This window comes from Artemia sp. Qi Xiang Cuo, chromosome 10 (assembly GCF_049724085.1).
Source record: "Artemia sp. Qi Xiang Cuo chromosome 10, ASM4972408v1, whole genome shotgun sequence".
Lineage (NCBI taxonomy): Eukaryota > Metazoa > Arthropoda > Branchiopoda > Anostraca > Artemiidae > Artemia > Artemia sp. Qi Xiang Cuo.
The window spans coordinates 29110508-29127615 of record NC_142803.1 but is presented as its reverse complement, the minus strand read 5'-3'; the positions used below and the strand labels follow the sequence as shown (position 1 = coordinate 29127615).

The window sequence follows — 17108 nt, the reverse complement described above, 5'->3', positions numbered from 1 at the left end:
ATATATATATATATATATATATATATATATATATATATATAGAATAGTTTAATATATATAGAATAGCTGTCTGTACACTTGTGGAAACACAATTGTTGGTAGAATTGTTAGCCATAATTTTTGTTAGAAACGTGGATATATGGCTTAAAAGTCGTGTTCTTCAAGGAATACGCGTTTGAACATTTTCAAAACAGAAACGTCTGTTACCGTTCCTAAAGACGATCCGGCCTTTAAGCTTAAACGAGAAAATATGAATAAGTCTTACTTAATCCAACTTCACTTCCATGCATATCCTTTCCAGATGGGAAAAGTTGGGAATTTGAAAACCAGATTCGAAAATAAATTCAAACTTGACATTGACGTATGGCCTAACATATTTTCCTAGCATCCATCCAACTTTGACGTGGATTACGCGTCGACAAAACATTGTCACACAGACACACATAAAACAGAGGAACAATCACTGTCACTTAAATAGGATATTCAATCAATGTTATCAGTACAAACATTAGAATCTGCTGACTCTATCAGGTATACGAATCATAAAATAGTGTTATTAAGTGGCAAATCATTGGAATTAATTGACTCTGCTACCAACTTGCAACAGGACAAAGAGATGTCACTAATTAGAATAAGTTTGCAGGCAAATCTATTAGGATTGTTCAGGCTAACAGCTTGCAGATTTTTTAATGCAAAAAAAGCTTTATAATAAAATGAACCTTTTTATATTGATCGGAGGAGTAATATTTAAGCGATTCCCAAGAACGTATCCAGAATTTTTTCGGGGGAGGGGGTTTCAAAAGACAACTTAAAAACGCATCAATAATTGTTTATATTCATTTTTGTTACGTTTTTACGAGTCGGACAAACATTTAGGCAGGGGATTCAAACCCCCTTCCCCCGGATACAACCTTGGCAATTCCTCATAAAAAAAAATCTGGAAGAATTTGTGCCCTAATCTCTTGACAAATGTCGTTGTTTGCAACGATTCTTGATTTCGCAGTTCCATGTGTCGCATCTCTGGGCAGGAATGAATAAAATACTCTTCGAGAAATCTTGTGTTACTGAAGTTGGAATTCTGACATGATTACTACATTTTTAGGGTGTTCTTAATACTTATACTTGAAAATATATTTGTAATTGAATCGGAATATTTTTTATAATTGATTGGGAAAAAATTCAGGCATGAAAATCTTTTCAAGTTTGACCTGGTCTTATTTTTAATTTCTGTTGTTTTTTCCTCTTATTCATTCATAGTAATTTTGTTCCTTTTGAGCTTGCCTTATTATATGACTTACTTTATGCTCGCTATAGATTCTAATATCGCTCTTTACTATTCTTTGACCATTTTTTCCTGAAAACATATTGAAAATTACTGATAGTAAAGAAATTATACGAAACGCAATCAGCTTATAAATACGGACCTCGGCCTCATCACACAAACACAGACATCCTCCCCCTAGAAAGTACCAAATCGTGTAGGAAAACAACGTACAGTTTTTGGTCATACGATGCTATAAAACGACGGCGTCGATAGTTGGACCGCTCCTTTCCTTGAAACTTCCCCTTACACACGCCCCTACAGGGCCATATCTAGAAAAGGGGAGTTAACAGGCTAACCCTGTATTTCCTCTTCAATAACACAATCTATTTTTGTCTATCAAATAAAATAAAGAAAGGTACCGCGCGAACACAACGCGAACACCCCAGGTAGTAGGAGCTTTTTTTAATTTGTGTGTAATGTTTTTTAGGGTAGTTGTGTATTAACACCACCGCAGCAGAAGTTGCACTAGTATTGAGATAGCTAAGAAATTCTCATACTTTAAATGAAAAACAAATTGAGAACCAGAAATGAAGGAAAAATATCTTTTGTAAAACTTTAGATAGGTTGACACCTGTCAGTAAATTTTCAGATTAACTGCATATTGAGACAGCTAAGAAATAGACATATCTTTAGAATCAGAATTTCATCCTGAACCCAAATATAACATTCATCTGTGTCAGAAATTAACTTCACCCACCCTCCCATCCCCAACTGATGTGCAAATATATATCCTGAATTGCATATATGCAATGAATGTTATATTATTTTGACAAACCGTTAAATCAATTTGCGGAAAAGGTTGACTTCGAAAATTCAAAGAGCTCGACGACTCTTTCCAAGAGCCATTAAGCATGTCTGAGGGTAAAAAATCTGTATTTTCCTTAAGTTGTGTGAAAGGAGTAGTCTCCAGGCGAAAAAAAAAGGATTCTGGAGAGCAAAAAAACAGAATCAACTGAAGACAAACCGGTAGATCATCAAGTTACTGCAAGTTTGGTGTTTTTGGGGGCTCGTGAGATGGCTGAGAGTTCTTATAGTTACAGAAAAGCTGATGGCGAGGCTAAAGCAGTAGTGGGGCTCATAATAAAATCCCCTCGACAAACAGTTCTAAGAATGTGTCACTGCTTATTAACACCACTACAAAGTCTTAGAAAGTGGTGAAAACTAGAAAAAGAGTTAGAAAAGTGAGCGAAGTTTTTAGCCCTGAGTACTTCATTCGAAGTGGTATTTGTATTGCTGTGAATAGGAAGTCAAGAGCTTTAAGACCTGAACAGGGCCAAGCCCAGCAATAACTTTCGGGGGGAGATGGATAAATTGACTCAGGGATAGTAGTACTGGTTAAAAAGGATAAGAAAGTTTTTAGAATATAAGGTAAATTTTTATTGAGACAACACTGTAAACAAATATGTAATTATAAAATAAAATCAAGCCGCCTTTTTTTGTTGTGGAGTAGTTTATCAAAATAACTTCTGTATTGACTGGAACATCCCTGTGCATGGATAATAAGGCCAATCCATTAAGCCATTCATAACCTGGGGCAATCCTGGTATAGGATTTTACTCTTCTAAGGTTAAAACACGAACACTTGTGCGTAGTCATAATGACTGGAATCGGTTCACTGATGTTCAAAATCGATGTAATTTGGGGAAACTCTTCTTATCACATTATTTTAAGCACATTATGAAATGTTTTGGTGCCACGTTTCCCGGCTGTATCCAAATTCTCCTCCGCAGAGCTGATTCAACAATTTTCCGTGACTAAGGAATCGCTGATGCAGCTGCTGCAAAAAGTAGTCCATAAATGGGATAAACACAGGAAGTTAGTAATATGTTTCAGGATCTTTTGACGCTGTTGCGTAATTATCCGCATATGCTTGTTTTGGAGCTCACCTGGGCCCTCTGATGCTGATTTCAGCATCTTGACCCAGTTCAGTTACTTCAGTAAAAAGTGGAAAACGTAGCTTTACTCCTCTCTCTCACGTTCACGTCTCTAACTTTGCTCTTAAGATCGTCAGCGTGTTTGAGAAGTATAAGAGATCTATAGTTTCTGACTGCAAAGATATCGACAAATTGTGAGACAGACTAAAAACTTTACTGACAGTAACCATAGCTGAAACAAAACTGCATCTCTCAATAGCAGAATTTTCCGCCTATCTTACCTTAAACCTTATTTCCTCCGGAGGCATAAAAGGGTGTCGGTGAGTACCCTCCAATTTTCCCTCACGTGAGCCACTGTATATATGAATTCCAACTCTGGGATGAGACTCGTCTGGAGGGCTCTTCTGTCACGTTCATATGTCCTACGGAGCGTGTTCTTCGGTCTTCCTTGCCGATGGGTGTCTTCTGTTTGCCAGTTAGGAGCATTTTTGGAAGTCTGTGATCTGGCATGCGGAGCATGTGTCCAAGGTATCGCCATCTACGTTGTCGTACAGCGGTTGCGATATTTGGATGGCCTGTGCGACACTGTTCATCTTAGGTTTTAATATGACTCTTTACTTTACTTTTAAAAAAATCGTTTTTAAACGTTTTTTTTTAATTAATTCATTAAAAAAATCTTAATTTTTCCGTTTAAAGATGTTTGTTCATTTTATTTCCGATGTTTTTTTTTGTACATGACTTCTTCTTTGGGCTTTAATACATGTTATCCTGTTGTCAGCGCCGTATCCTCGAGTTTTTTGGGGGCTGGGGGTTTTTCATTTTTTTAATGCAGCAAAAATTTGTTTATATTCATTTTTGTTACGTTTTACGCGTCGGACAAATATTTCGGGAGTAGGGGGGTTCAAACTCCCAGACCCCCTGGAAACGGCCTTGCCTGTGTTGTTTTGTTAGAGATTGGGAGGTAAATCTTGAACATCCAGGGTCACACACACCCCACCCTGCTCTCAAAGTACCTTGACACAAGCTTTGATAAATGGATACAAGTAGATTAAAATAAAAAATTATCAGACAAATTCAGAGGAACCTAGAACAGGAGGTCGAAACGTAAGAGAAACCCGCCAAAATTTGAATTATACAGAAAATATAGAAAAAAAATGTAAGAAAGAGTCAAATTCATAAAGTCACTGGAGGATGAGGGTCCGAAGCCCCAAACTGAAATTTATATTTCCGCCAAGAGGAAAATTTTAATCTATACTGTATGAATTGATAGGAAGCAACCCTAGACACTATCGTAAGGCACTTGAAACAAATAAGGCAAAATATTGAATTAGCATCTGCTTTTTATCAGCCAAATACGCAGAAAACTAGAACAGGAGGGATCAAAACACAAAAAAAAACACCAAAATATTCGAACTACACAGAAAAAAAGAGAAACCATAAGAAACACATTTAAAATCCAAAGATTTCTGGAGGACAAGGTTCGAACCCCCCCCCCCTTTAGCATGCCAAGAAGAAATTTATTTCATAACCTGGTAGTGAACAGTGTAACCAAACTAAGAGTAAGCAACTCCTAAACACTATTGTGAGACATTTCAAACAACTAAGGACAAAAAATTGAATATTGGTGAAATAGAAAATTGAAAAATTGAATCTCTCTCATTTATGATAGTTCAAAAAAGCTGAAAAGCAAAACAATTTCAAACAATATTTTAAGGGTAGAACAAAAACAAAACAATTGTTGTTCAATGAAATACAGACTCCAAGAACTTAACAGTAACAGCCGATACTTTTGTCGTTTCTTATAGGTCGGTTTTAATGGCCTAGACTAGGATTCAATTTTTTTTTTAATGTCTTTTAATTCTATCTTTTTATTTTTATTCCGAACATTAATTTTTAGCCTTTAGTTTTGGTCAATTCCAGTTTTATATACATACAAAGACAATACTCTTCTGGCGTAAGGAACTCACCAGACAAGCGATTAATTATGCTTATCCGCTGTTCCCCGTCATAAGGACGTTAAAGATAACATCAAGCATTGTTCATAAAGAAGCTCTATTAGCTTATCCACCGCTGAGGATAAAACGATGTCTGTTAATGCAAACTCCTGGAACGTAATTCTGAAGACACAATGTTTCTAAGGAAATTTTCAGTGTTGGAATTTAGCGGGGGTGGGGATCTTTCTGAGAATCCAATTCTGAAGACATACATTTTCTGCCATTAAAGCTTCAGGTATAAATTGGATTTGCAACTGATTTCAACATCATTCCTCTATTTGCTATAGTGTTCTGGTCCTTTTGCTTTGGAGAAAAAGTTCTCCGTTAGAAAAAATTCCTTTCCATAAACGAAACATTTCTAATGGACAATGCTGCAGAATTTAAAACGAACTCGTCATTGCAAATGCATTACAAACTAACTACAAACTATTGAGTCATCCTTTTCACCACCAAGCTATTATAATAAAGAGCGTAATTGTGTTCTTTCGAAAAGTGTTTGCGAAAACTTCCTACCATCGGATACCCCTCTTCAATTTCATTTGACAACAAAACACAATAGCATTCAGAAACTATGACAAAAGCTATAAGGAGGTGCATCCTCATCCTTTTCTAGCAGATGACTTTGCGAAAATAAAGCCTTCAAGAGCGTTTTGTTAAATTGTGAATATGATGACCAGTCAATCGGTATAGTGTGTCATGATTCCCGCGAGTGCTTTAACAAGCGAGGTATGATTAAAGCAGAATATACTTCTTAGCTTGGTATCCCATTCTAACCACCGGCAACCAGCTGGTTTCTGGTCAGTGCTGACACATCTGCGATACGGGTCGAGGAAAATGTTATTTGGGGTAAATTATTAGTTTAGCAAAATATCCAAATAATTAATATTACCTAGTGTTAAAGCATTCTTGAATCCAGCATTAAATCTAAGAAAGATACAAATATCTGTTTACATCAGTAAATATGATAATTATATTATGATAAGCAGGTATAGCAAGTAATAAGTTTATCTAGGTTGTTCTTTCTTCCTTTTTGTTGTTATAACAAAAGCTACGGTTTACAAGAAGTTGCCATCCATGACTGCAAACAAATATACATTTAGGGGAGGGACACATCGTGCAGCCTACAGTCCTGAATAATCCTTAATTTTAAACATATTCCAGTATGTTTCTATACATATTCATAAATATCCTATATTTCTCGTGTAATTTACCTGTTTTGTAATGTTTTATGACACTCTCCCCCTCCAAAAATTAATTCCTTGTCTAAACAAATTTCTACTTACGGGGCTGACAAGGCACCATAAGCTTTTTTATTTTGTTCTGTATTAATATATACCTATTTCAATTCCCAAATAATCATTTTCTTATAAGGAAAAAAAAGGTATCAAATAAGATGAGCCAAGGGCCCCTGTAAAATTTTTCGGACGGAATTTTCGGAAATGAAGAGGGAAGGTACATAACAAATCGTCACTGTTACGACTAGAAGTCGTATCTGATGTTTCCAAACTTTTAAAATAATTGCCCAAAGTTATTTGCTGAACTACATTCAAAGAGATGGCCAGCACTACATCCTAGTGCCCAATCACAACTCGACCCCCGTTATCTATATTGTATTGCAAATCTTCCCTTTGAGAAAAGTTTAGCAGACGGTTTTTGGTTAATAACCCGTGAAGTGTGAAATTGACTGATACGATCTTTAGTCGTAAGGGTGACAATATACTCTTGCTGTACGGATTGGAAAACCCCATTACCCTCTCCTCTGGTTAAAGTTTCGGCTGTTCCTTAAAGTTCATTAACTTAGAAGTTAACTGAATGCTGTTCCCTTTGGATTTCAATTTATGACACATAATCTTGTGAGTTGTACATTCTGAGCGCACTGTACGGCACGGGAGACCCTTCACAGGGGTTCTTTCCACCAAGGGTCCCAGGCTTGACCCCCCCCCCCCTTCCAAAAAAGGCAAAAATTTTGTATGGCTCGTAAAAATGTAGCAAAAGTCTATATAAACGACATTTTTATGTGTTTTGTAAGTTTTTTTGTACCGCTCTCAAAAAATTACTTCCCCCACTGAATAAATTCCTGGATAAGTCCTTGTGTGACCTTGTATATAAGGCCGTACCCAGGGGGGTGGGGGTTAAAAAAAAGTTTGTCTGACTCGTAAAAATAAAATATGGATTTAAACACATTTTTTTTGCGTTTTTTTATATGTAAAACCACCCCGGAAAACAAAATCGTTGTGTAAAACACCCCCGAAAAAAATCCTTGATACGACCCTATATATATATATATATACATATATATATATATATATATATATATATATATATATATATATATATATATATATATATATATATATATATATATATATATATATATATATATATATATAAACAGAAAAACTGGTAATTACAAATTATCTGTATGTATTTTGACAAGGGTTTACAACAGGTCAAAGCCATACAAAAGAAAACTAAAAATTTGAAGATTAGAAAAATTGTTGTTAGGAATTGGATTTGCTTCAATAATCAAATATTTTTCAAAAGAAACGGCGTGAAAAGACACTAAAGTACGCAAAGAGTAAAAACTGGTAGTTGCAAAAATATTAGTAGGCTATATAGTTTAACAAGGGATTACAACAATTAAAAAACTTTAAAAAATTATACAGAAAAGTTTGAAGTTTAGTAGATATCGTTGTTAGAAATCGGAATTGCTTTAATAATCAAATATCTTTAAAAAGATCGCAATATGAAAAGAAAGCAAATTGCATCAAATTGTCTCCGGTTAGAAGACAAGCGACAATGAGAATCCATATATATATATATATATATATATATATATATATATATATATATAAATATATATATATATATATATATATATATATATATATATATATATATATATATATATATATATATATATATATATATATATATATATATATATATATATATATATATATATATAAAGACGAAGCGAATATTTCGAGAGGAAAAACGCCTCTCTTCTTCAGCGCGAAACGAAACGATGTATCAATAAAAGCCAAAAATTAAAAGAATTAAAAACAACTACCTAACAACCATAAAAGCGAGTTATTTGCCAATATCCGCGATTTGCACAAAATCCAAAAAAATATGAACTGCCATCGACGGATACTAGTGAACAACTGTTGTTTGCTAGTATCCGTCGATGGCAGTTCATATTTTTTTGGATTTTGTGCAAATCGCGGATATTGGCGAATAACTCGCTTTTATGGTTGTTAGGTAGTTGGTTTTAATTCTTTTAATTTTTGGCTTTTATTGATACATCGTTTCGTTTCGCGCTAAAGAAGAGAGGCGTTTGTCCTCTCGAAATATTCGCTTTGTTTTTTCAGTATCGTCATTTGGCCTATAAAAACCCCATTTTTGCTCGTTTTTCTTTCTTTATGTGATATATATATATATATATATATATGTATATATATATATATATATATATATATATATATATATATATATATATATATATATATATATATATATATATATATATATATATATATATATATATATATATATATATATATATATATATATATATATATATATATATATATATATTATATATATATATATATACATGTATATATGTAAGGGAGACAAACGCCTACTAGGGTAAGCAACGAACTATATATTCCTCAAATGTTTCACTTGAGGGATCGTTTTATTCAAAGGCTTTTCAGGCGTTCCTTGAGAGCAAGGAAATGTCGGTGTAAAGCCAGTACGCGTGACTCTTGTTTTTAGTAAATATAGATAGATAGATATTTATTGCAAAACAAAAGCCTCTTTGGGCCATGGCAAAAACAAACACAGTTGCATATAAAGTCAAAACACATGATAATAACATATATAACAAGTTGCGTATGTTAAAAATATTATCAAATGCACTATCAACTGATCAGTCATGGGCGTAGAGTATTTCATAATCAAAATAAATGGGTCTACATGTTGAAAGTCGCGAAGAGGACAATTCAACCCGATCTAGAGCCAGTATTGTTATGTTAGTACTTTCACGGACGAAGAAGCATGTCAGATTTAATTAGCATGAAATTACACTGACATGACCAAAGAAAAATTAGTTATACAATGTATAATTAAGAATTGCATAACTTGTCTATGATTTGGCTATTTTAAAGATTGTAATATGATAACCTGATTTTCTGGCATGTCTCCAACATTAATATTAGGCCTATATATAAAGAGTTTGAAAATTTAGGGATGTCAGTTTGAGATAAGCGGGGCTTTTCTTTCTTCCTAACATGATTTTTAGAACTGGAGAAAGTGAGCAAAGGGAGGATAATCGTACAGGTTGTCAAATCACATGAATGGGATTTCATTTAAAATACAGATCGGTGATTTGGATTTGACGTTCTACTCATTTAAAGGTCATAATTGCTTTTTTATGGAATCGAAGGGTAAGGGGTGGTAATTGAGGTAAGGGTAGTTACTTGTTAATTAGCTGGTACACACGCAAGATAGATGCTAAAGGAAACTAGTCAAACAAGTATCAGTCAATAGAGAATTGGATCACAAAGCGTGGTTTGTCATTGCGTTTACAACGTTTAAACTATTTTTTGGGGAGGGCTTAGGGGGGAAAAAGGTACCTAGGTTAGGTTAGGTTACGTCTTTAATATATGCTTTGCTTTACCCAGCCACCCCCCCCCCCTAATGTGCAAATATATAGCCCGAATTTGTTTCTAAACTATTATATGTTCCTCATATTGTGTTTTATTTTATTAGCATTAGCCAAACTTGACTTCTCGCGTGTGTACCAGCTAATTGACAAGTACCTAAGGGTAAATATATGTGCCATCCTTGCGGTTCAGTACCTCGTAAAATACTTGTCAAATCTTGACTAAAATATTTTTTTTTAGAAGGCTGTTCGCCCTCTGAGAAGATTTTGACTGTTGCCTTATCCCCAAATTTCATCTGTGTGTATGTTAGACTCTTCCGTGTGAGGACTTTTTAGAGCTGTCTGTTCACCGTAAACACGGACACGTGGTTCTCGGAAGGGTGGAAGGGGCCAAGAAAACCATGAGAAAATAATAGTGTGTAATAGTCAGAATATTCTGATCCTAGAAAATGGGTAACCTCCCCCCATCCCCAACTACTTATCTTTGCTACCGCATTTAAACTAGCGGCCAAAATCTAAAACTACTTGAACGAACTGAATTGCGTTAAGTCTAGTAAAAAGGATAACATACACACACCTAGCCTACATATATATATATATATATATATATATATATATATATATATATATATATATATATATATATATATATATATATATATATATATATATATATATATATATATATATATATATATATATATATATATATATATATATATATATATATATATATATATATATATATATATATATATATAAACAGAAATCAAAATCCATGAAACATCGGTAAAAAAAAAAAAAAAAAAAGTTTCAGGCATTGTCAGACGCCATACACTCTCCGGGTTTCCAGAAAATTCATCTTTACTCAATTCCCGCCCGAGTGTCCTTACGGCTACAGACATAATTTCATTATTTCCTAATAAGGATGCAAACCATCGGTGGTGTCAATTGAAGAGGGGAACTTGTTCCCCCTTAATTTGGAAGAATATCTTTTCGGGTATTTTTATTGATTTTTCTTTGTATTTATGTTGAAAAACTGAAAAAAATACAGAACTCCCCCCTCAATTTAAAAAAATACAATTCTACCCCTCCCCTCCCAAATTTATGTGTTGACACCATTAGCGCCATCACCAGCTATTTTTGGTCGTTTATTGGCATTTGACCTAGCTGAGCGATGGTGAAGAAAACCCAGCCTGTAAATCAAATAGTTCCTGGTAACGAATTGTAAGTCAGAAGCGACCCGACTCAGTAGTAACCGAAACTCTAAAAGACAGAATTTTGATACCAGTAAATATATCAAAAGAATTGGATTTCGAATGTAAAAGTTTCATTAAGTTTAGTCTTACCCATTAAAGATTACGAGCCTGAGAAAATTTGACATATTTCCGAAGAAACGCCCCCTTAAAGACATAGAATCTTTATGAAAATCACACCATCAGATTCATCGTACAAGAAAACCCCATTGAAGAGGTTTCAAGCTCCTATCTGCAAAATTGTATTTTTTTTTTTTTTTTGCCCGAAGAAAGATCATGGATGCGTGTTTATTTGTTTTGTTTTTTTTTAGGGGCGATCGTATCGCCCCCTGGCCCTAGAATAGAGGGAAAAGGGTTCATTCTAGCGGAAATTAAAAGTTCTAGTGCCCTTTTCAAGCAACCAAAAAGTTGGAGGGCAACTAGGTTTCTTCCCACGTCCTTTTCTCTCAGAATCGTCCAGTCAAAATTTTGAGATAGCCATTTCGTCCAGCATTGCTGAAAAGCCGAATAACTATGCATTCGGAGATATCATGACCCCCCCCCCCCCACAGACCCTGGGTAAATGTGTTTAAGTTACGAAATTTGCCCATTGTTAAGATATACTATCTGTTATTGGGAAGTATACATATATTTTTCGGGGGGGGGGGGGAATTTTCCGCTGGTGAGATTTTCCACGGGGATAATTTTCCATGGGGAGGGATGTTTCCAGGGAGTGAATTTTTAAGGAGAAATTTTACACTGGGATAATTTGCTAAAATTCCTATACCAAATTCGTCTTATGTCTTGCTTTCTCTTTCCCGACTCAATTTTACGGGTGTAGATGTTAAGGGTAATTGTCCAGGGTAATTTTTCACCAGGATTGAACAAGAGAGCCTAGAAAATAAATCCGTGGGGAAGAGGGATTTTTTCGTGGAGGTGTAGCCAGATTTCCTGGCATTATTTAAAAAAACGATCAGAAATTAAGTTTTAAAAATAATTTTTTCAACTGAAAGTAAGAAGCAGTATTAAAACTAAAAACGAACAGAAATTATTGCGTATTTGAGCGGGGTTGCTCTTCCTCACCACCTTGCTCTTTACGCTGAATTTTGAATTCTGTCCCAATTCTTTAAGAACGACTCCTGAAACACTATGTTTGTTTAATTATAAACAATAAAAGAAGCTTTTTTTTAAAGTACTAAAAGCCTTCAGCGTAAAGAGCGAGCAGTTGGGGGGAAGCAACCACCCACTCATATACGTAATAATTTTTGTTCGTTTTAAGTTTTAATGTTGCTCCTTACTTTCAGTTGAAAAACTTTTTTTTTCATTTAATATATATATGAATTTGCCCATAATTTAATGTTTGTTTTCAAAATTAGCTTGAAAACGGAATTTTTACCGTAAAAAGTCAGGTAAAAGAACAGATCTACTACTTAATGTTTTATATAATGAAACTTAAAAATATCTTAGTTTTCAAGCTTTATTCAAGAAAATTAACTTCCTATTTTGTAATAAAGGTTGCAGGGATAGATACAATCTAGTAAAGAGCGAGCCAGGACCCATAGTAAACAAAATTCAAAACAGGTTTTGCAAAAACTATCTAGGGAGAAAAAAATTGTCGTTTGAAGCTGATTCAAGAATAACAACTATTTTCGATTAGTCTTAGTAACAAACATTTATTGCAGAAAAAAAAATTATGGGAATTTTGAAATAGAGTCTGAAATCGCTGTAAAATGTGATCGGATTGAATAAAAAGTGCATCAATAGGATCATAATGGTCAAAAAATTTACTAAGGAGCTTTATAGTTTCTGCCAACAGGAGGTGGAGCCTTGAACAACAGGTTTAAAGGAAGTATGATGTAAACTTATATTTAATGCCCTGTTTAATCAGAAATAATATTGACTTCTTTAGCTTCATCACTTAAGTTAAGCAAAACCTTTTTCTAAGGTTTAAAGGGGAAAAATAATAAAAACGAACAAAACTGGTTTTTAAAAATTGAGTTTTTTCGGGAAGGAAAGAGCGAAGTTGAAACTTAAATGAACAGGAATTATTGCTTCACAGATTATGCAAGATATGTTTACAAAACTAGATAAACTATACTGAGCAGCGATATTCTTCAATACCTCTATAAATCTATAAATTAGCGCTTTGCAGAAAGCTGAGATTGCTTAAGTTATCTTTTGGAGAATTATTGTTGCATACAAAAGTTATTAACATCGTGGACGGAAGTACTATTGAAAGCCGTAGAAATTAGTCTTTTATTTTTTGCAGGCTTTTTCAGCCTAATATTTTTTTCAGTAATGTTTTCAGTAAAGCGCCAGCTTTTATAATTTTACAAATACTGAAAAATATCACGAGCCAATTTATTTCAGCTAGTTTTGTAGATATAACTTGTGTAATCTGCGAAGCGATAATTTTTGTTCGTTTTGAGTTTCAACTTCGTTCTTATTCCAATAAAAAAAAAAAAAAAAAACTTTTCTAATTTTATAAATATTATCATCCATATTAAGATTAAAATGAAAGAATAGGCTACTATCCTGTGAGAATTTTGGGGCCTATCACAAAGTCTTTATCCTTCAGCTAGAAACAGTAGGCTTATCATTTGTGTTTAAAAGAAAAACAGTCGTAGCGGACAATTGCCCCTTTCAAAACATCAGCTTACACCAAAAGTGTGCGTCAACGCACAATCGTTAAAGCACTAAAGAGCGCTGTCTCCCATGCATTTCTTTTAACCGGTCAATTCGCATGAAAGGGCTCACTTGATTAGAAATTGAAAGCTAGCTGACAGCAAAGAGCGTCTTCGCACAAAAATCTAAAGCGGAAGAGTTGAGCTTTGGCTTAGGCCTGAGATTGAACTATAAAACACCTCATCCTACATTGGCTATCGTGCTGTTTCCGTAAAACTAGGTACTTTTTAATGCCATGACCGCTCCTCCTTGATGATGTCCCGATAATCAGTTTTTTTTATCAAAGGCTTTAACTATAAGCTAAAATTGTAACTATCAAGTGAACCTTTTTGTATTTTGCGATTAGATAGCAAAATGAAATAAACCATTTGATTCCCAATTCAGCGTTCTTTCTCGATACATTAGGCCTGTTTTTTAGCACCAAAATCTTGCATCTAAGATCTTACATCTTTCTGCAAAGATTATCGTTTTTTAACTCATCTTGTTCTAAGATCTTACAGCTCACTGATGTTAGCAAAAAGTGTGAAGACCGCCACTGTTTTGCCATATAGAACAATGATGAGAGAACTTTGATGATCTACAAATCATTGTTCTCAGACCGCTGATCAGAGCAGAATGATGAAAGACGTTTGCACAAAAACGACCAAAGATGCAAGATCTTTGTTCAAAGCTTTCACTTTTAAGCGTTTTTTGACAAAAGATGTAAGATCTTAGCACATTGATGAGTGAAAAAACAGGCCTAATAATCACTTTCGTTTCAATTGCGAGTCCACCCCCTCCCCCACCAGTAAGTGAATACGGTCATATGTTATATATACAAGTTTACCTTTTTTTAGGTATAAGCGTACGATTGGGCCTGTTGAGAAGGAAACATGTTAAGAAAGCAATTGTCACTTCATAATATGTAGAATGATTGTAGCTAAGGGATTTCGACTGCGATTCCACTATTCCTTACCCCCAATGTTTCCCCCCAAAAAAATGCAAATATATACACCAAATTATATATTTCCATTAAATGTCACCCCGCGTCAGTCTTGTTTCAACCCGGTTGCCCGTAAATCGAATCAATGCTGACGAAATTAGAAAACGAAAATCGGAAGTATATAGTTTGGGCTAAATATTTTTAAATCAAAGGGGGGGAGGGGGTTCTCAAAGTACAGTAGAATCGCAATCAAAATGTGTTAACTACAATTACTCTACATATTATGAAGTAAGACTTGTTTTCTTTACATGTTTCCTTCTCAATAGCCCCAATTCTAGGCTAACTTTTTGCTATCTGATTTCTGAGTGACACCATAATATTACTGAAAACTAAACATCGCTTTTTGGTAAATTTTTTGCAGTTCATATTATTGACTTACGAATAAAATATACCACTTTATGCCCTTTTTTATGCTGTTTCCAAATATAATAATCATTTTTGTCGGAAATGAATTTTACCCTCACCCCTATATATACCAATTCTTACATCGTAGATTCTTACATTTTTTTTTGTGATTCTTAGATTCTTACTATTCTTACATTCTTACGTATCTGGTATTTTCTGTGAATTTTCTATACACTGTCTATTAAAAAGGATTTTATCCCTATTTTGAACCTTTATTTTATACCAATTCAGGGTATATATTTGTATATTAGGGGGGGGATAAATTTTATTTCTGATTTAAATGAAAGGTAAGTTTAAACTTTACCCCCCCCCTAATGTGCAAATATATACCGTGAATTGGTATTTATAGGGGTGGGGGTAAAATTCATATCCGACAAAAATGATTATTCTATTTGGAAAGAGCATAAAAAAGGGCATCGAGTGGCATGTTTACTTTATTCGTATGTCCATAATATAAACTGCAAAAAGTTTACCCGCTTTTTTACTAATAAACAATGTCTAGAAAATTGAACGTTATTTGTAATCCTATTCAAGCTAATGGAATATTCTTGGAAGTGAAGTTAACGCTTTAATTACGTGGACTTACCCTGCAGCGGATAAAACAACACAACAGACTGCAATAATCCCGACGATGAGCTTGATGTCTCGTCCCATCCTACCGGCAAACTAGATTAGTCAAACCCGAGTGTCAAGCCACCATCCAGTTTTGATGCCCACTATTTCAAGCCAGCATCCGACAACAACTAAGATGGAGTGAATCTGTGATTTCCTCTTCTAGGACGGTTCTCTTCGTGTTTCAACTCAGACATGTGTCAGACGCCTCGGCTCCCAAAATTCTGGATTCTATGAGTCACCGAAGATGGGACAGTTAATTCAAGTATTAACCTTTTATTTTTGATATTCATCTGCAAGTACAATTAAGCATATGAACTGGTAAATATGGTCTAAAATGGAAGGAATAACCTGAAAAAAAAATAATAAAAAGATGCGATCTTCATTTAACGTTACATATGAACTGGTAAATGTCGTCTAAAACGGAAGGAATAACCCCAAAAAATCAAACAGTTCGTGGTAACGAATTGTAAGTAAGGAACACCTCAATGCTAACAGAAACTCTAAAAACCGGAATTTTGTTACCAATAGATATATCAAAGGAATTGCCTTATTATGCTGATGTCAAATATATAAGTTCCATTAAGTTTAGTCTTACCCATTAAATGTAACGAGCCTGAGAAAATTTGCCTGATTTTCGACAAAAAGGGAGGAAACCCCCTAAAAGTCATAGAATCTTAATGGAAATTATACCATCAGATTCAGCGTATCAGAAAAACACTATTGTAGAGGTTTCAAGCTCCAATTTGCAAAAATGTGGAATTTTGTATTTTTTGCCAGAAGACAGATCACGGATGTGTGTTCATTTGTTTTTTTCCCGGGGGTGATCGAATCAACCCAGTGTACCTAGAATACTGTGAGGGGGTTCGTTCGAACCAAAAATTAATTCCCTTTTGAAAAGCGCCCTTTTCAGGTGACCAAAAAGATTGAAGGGCAACTAGGCCCCGTCCCCCGCCCCTTTTCCCCAAAATCGTCTGGTAAAATTTTAAGATTGCCATTTGGTCCATCATAAGTGAAAGACCCAATAACTATCTTTTTGGATATAAAACGACCCCCCATAGCCCCAGGGGAAAGGTCTTTAAGTTATAAAATTTCCCCATTGTTTAGGCATAGTATTTGTTATTGAGAAGTGTATATATATTTTCGGGTACTTGTATGAAATACCTTCTACCTAATATTAATTAAAAAAAAAAACTTTCCGAAAAATAAGTTTTTCAACGAAAAGTAAAGGCCATTTTAAACTTAAGCTCAGCAGATACAAATATCTGTAAAAATTCAAACTCAAAACGACCAGAAATTACTTTTAAAGAATAAATGAAACCCAA

At 34.3% G+C, this 17108-nt stretch overlaps 1 protein-coding gene across 2 annotated transcripts in view; it reads right to left on the bottom strand.

The window, feature by feature from the left end:
- Nucleotides 1-15914, bottom strand: part of LOC148947640 (uncharacterized) — a 388863-nt gene extending 372949 nt beyond the window's left edge. For both annotated transcript variants that reach the window (XM_089095338.1, XM_089095339.1), the window contains exon 1: nucleotides 15758-15914. In XM_089095338.1, the coding sequence (XP_088951464.1) occupies nucleotides 15758-15825 (68 nt within the window). In that variant the 5' untranslated portion in view covers nucleotides 15826-15914. The remainder of the gene's footprint in view (nucleotides 1-15757) is intronic.
- Nucleotides 15915-17108: the final 1194 nt, after the last annotated feature.